At 62.0% G+C, this 610-nt stretch overlaps 1 protein-coding gene across 1 annotated transcript; it reads left to right on the top strand.

Annotated features, from left to right (window-relative positions):
• Positions 1–64: 64 nt before the first annotated feature.
• On the top strand, positions 65–585 carry CKS1B (CDC28 protein kinase regulatory subunit 1B; the record flags this gene model as incomplete). The annotated part of the gene is made up of 2 exons (XM_010727481.2): positions 65–208; positions 288–585. Coding segments are annotated over 2 exons (197 nt in total), but the record flags the coding sequence as incomplete, so codon positions are not given.
• Positions 586–610: the final 25 nt, after the last annotated feature.

Raw genomic sequence — 610 nt, 5'->3', positions numbered from 1 at the left:
GAGCACTGGGTCAGAGCCTAAGGGAGGGGGGGGATGTACCGGGACAGTGGCCCTGGCTGAGCAGCCCCTCTCGGCCGCAGGCATGTGATGCTGCCCAAAGACATCGCCAAGCTGGTGCCCAAAACCCACCTGATGTCCGAGTCGGAGTGGCGGAACCTGGGCGTGCAGCAGAGCCAGGGCTGGGTGCACTACATGATCCACGAGCCAGGTGAGCCCCGTATGGCTGCCCTATGGGATGCGAGCTCCCATCCCACAGCCCGGCCTGACGCTGTGCTACGTCCCCACAGAGCCACACATCCTCCTCTTCCGACGGCCGCTGCCCAAGAAGCCAGAGAAGTGAGCATTCCTTGGGCTGGCCGCAGCCCTCATCTGCCTGGGCTACAAAGCACCTTCATCATCATCATCCTCCTCCTCCTCCTCTCTCACACCCCCTGTTCATAGGAGCTTTCCCGGTTGGGGCAGAGCCACTGGGTGCCCGAGATGCTCATGAACTCAGTGCCATCTGGGCACCTGCAGCGGCTCAGCCCCGAGCACCGCGCTGTGGGGACGGGGTTCTCAAAAGCTTCAATAAAAGGATATTTGGGAGCTGCTGTGTGCTGCTGTTCTGTCT

Source organism: Meleagris gallopavo, unplaced genomic scaffold, assembly GCF_000146605.3.
Source record: "Meleagris gallopavo isolate NT-WF06-2002-E0010 breed Aviagen turkey brand Nicholas breeding stock unplaced genomic scaffold, Turkey_5.1 ChrUn_random_7180001899254, whole genome shotgun sequence".
Taxonomy (NCBI): domain Eukaryota; kingdom Metazoa; phylum Chordata; class Aves; order Galliformes; family Phasianidae; genus Meleagris; species Meleagris gallopavo.
The sequence above is the reverse complement of the archived record's forward strand: the minus strand, read 5'-3'. Positions and strand labels throughout refer to the sequence as shown.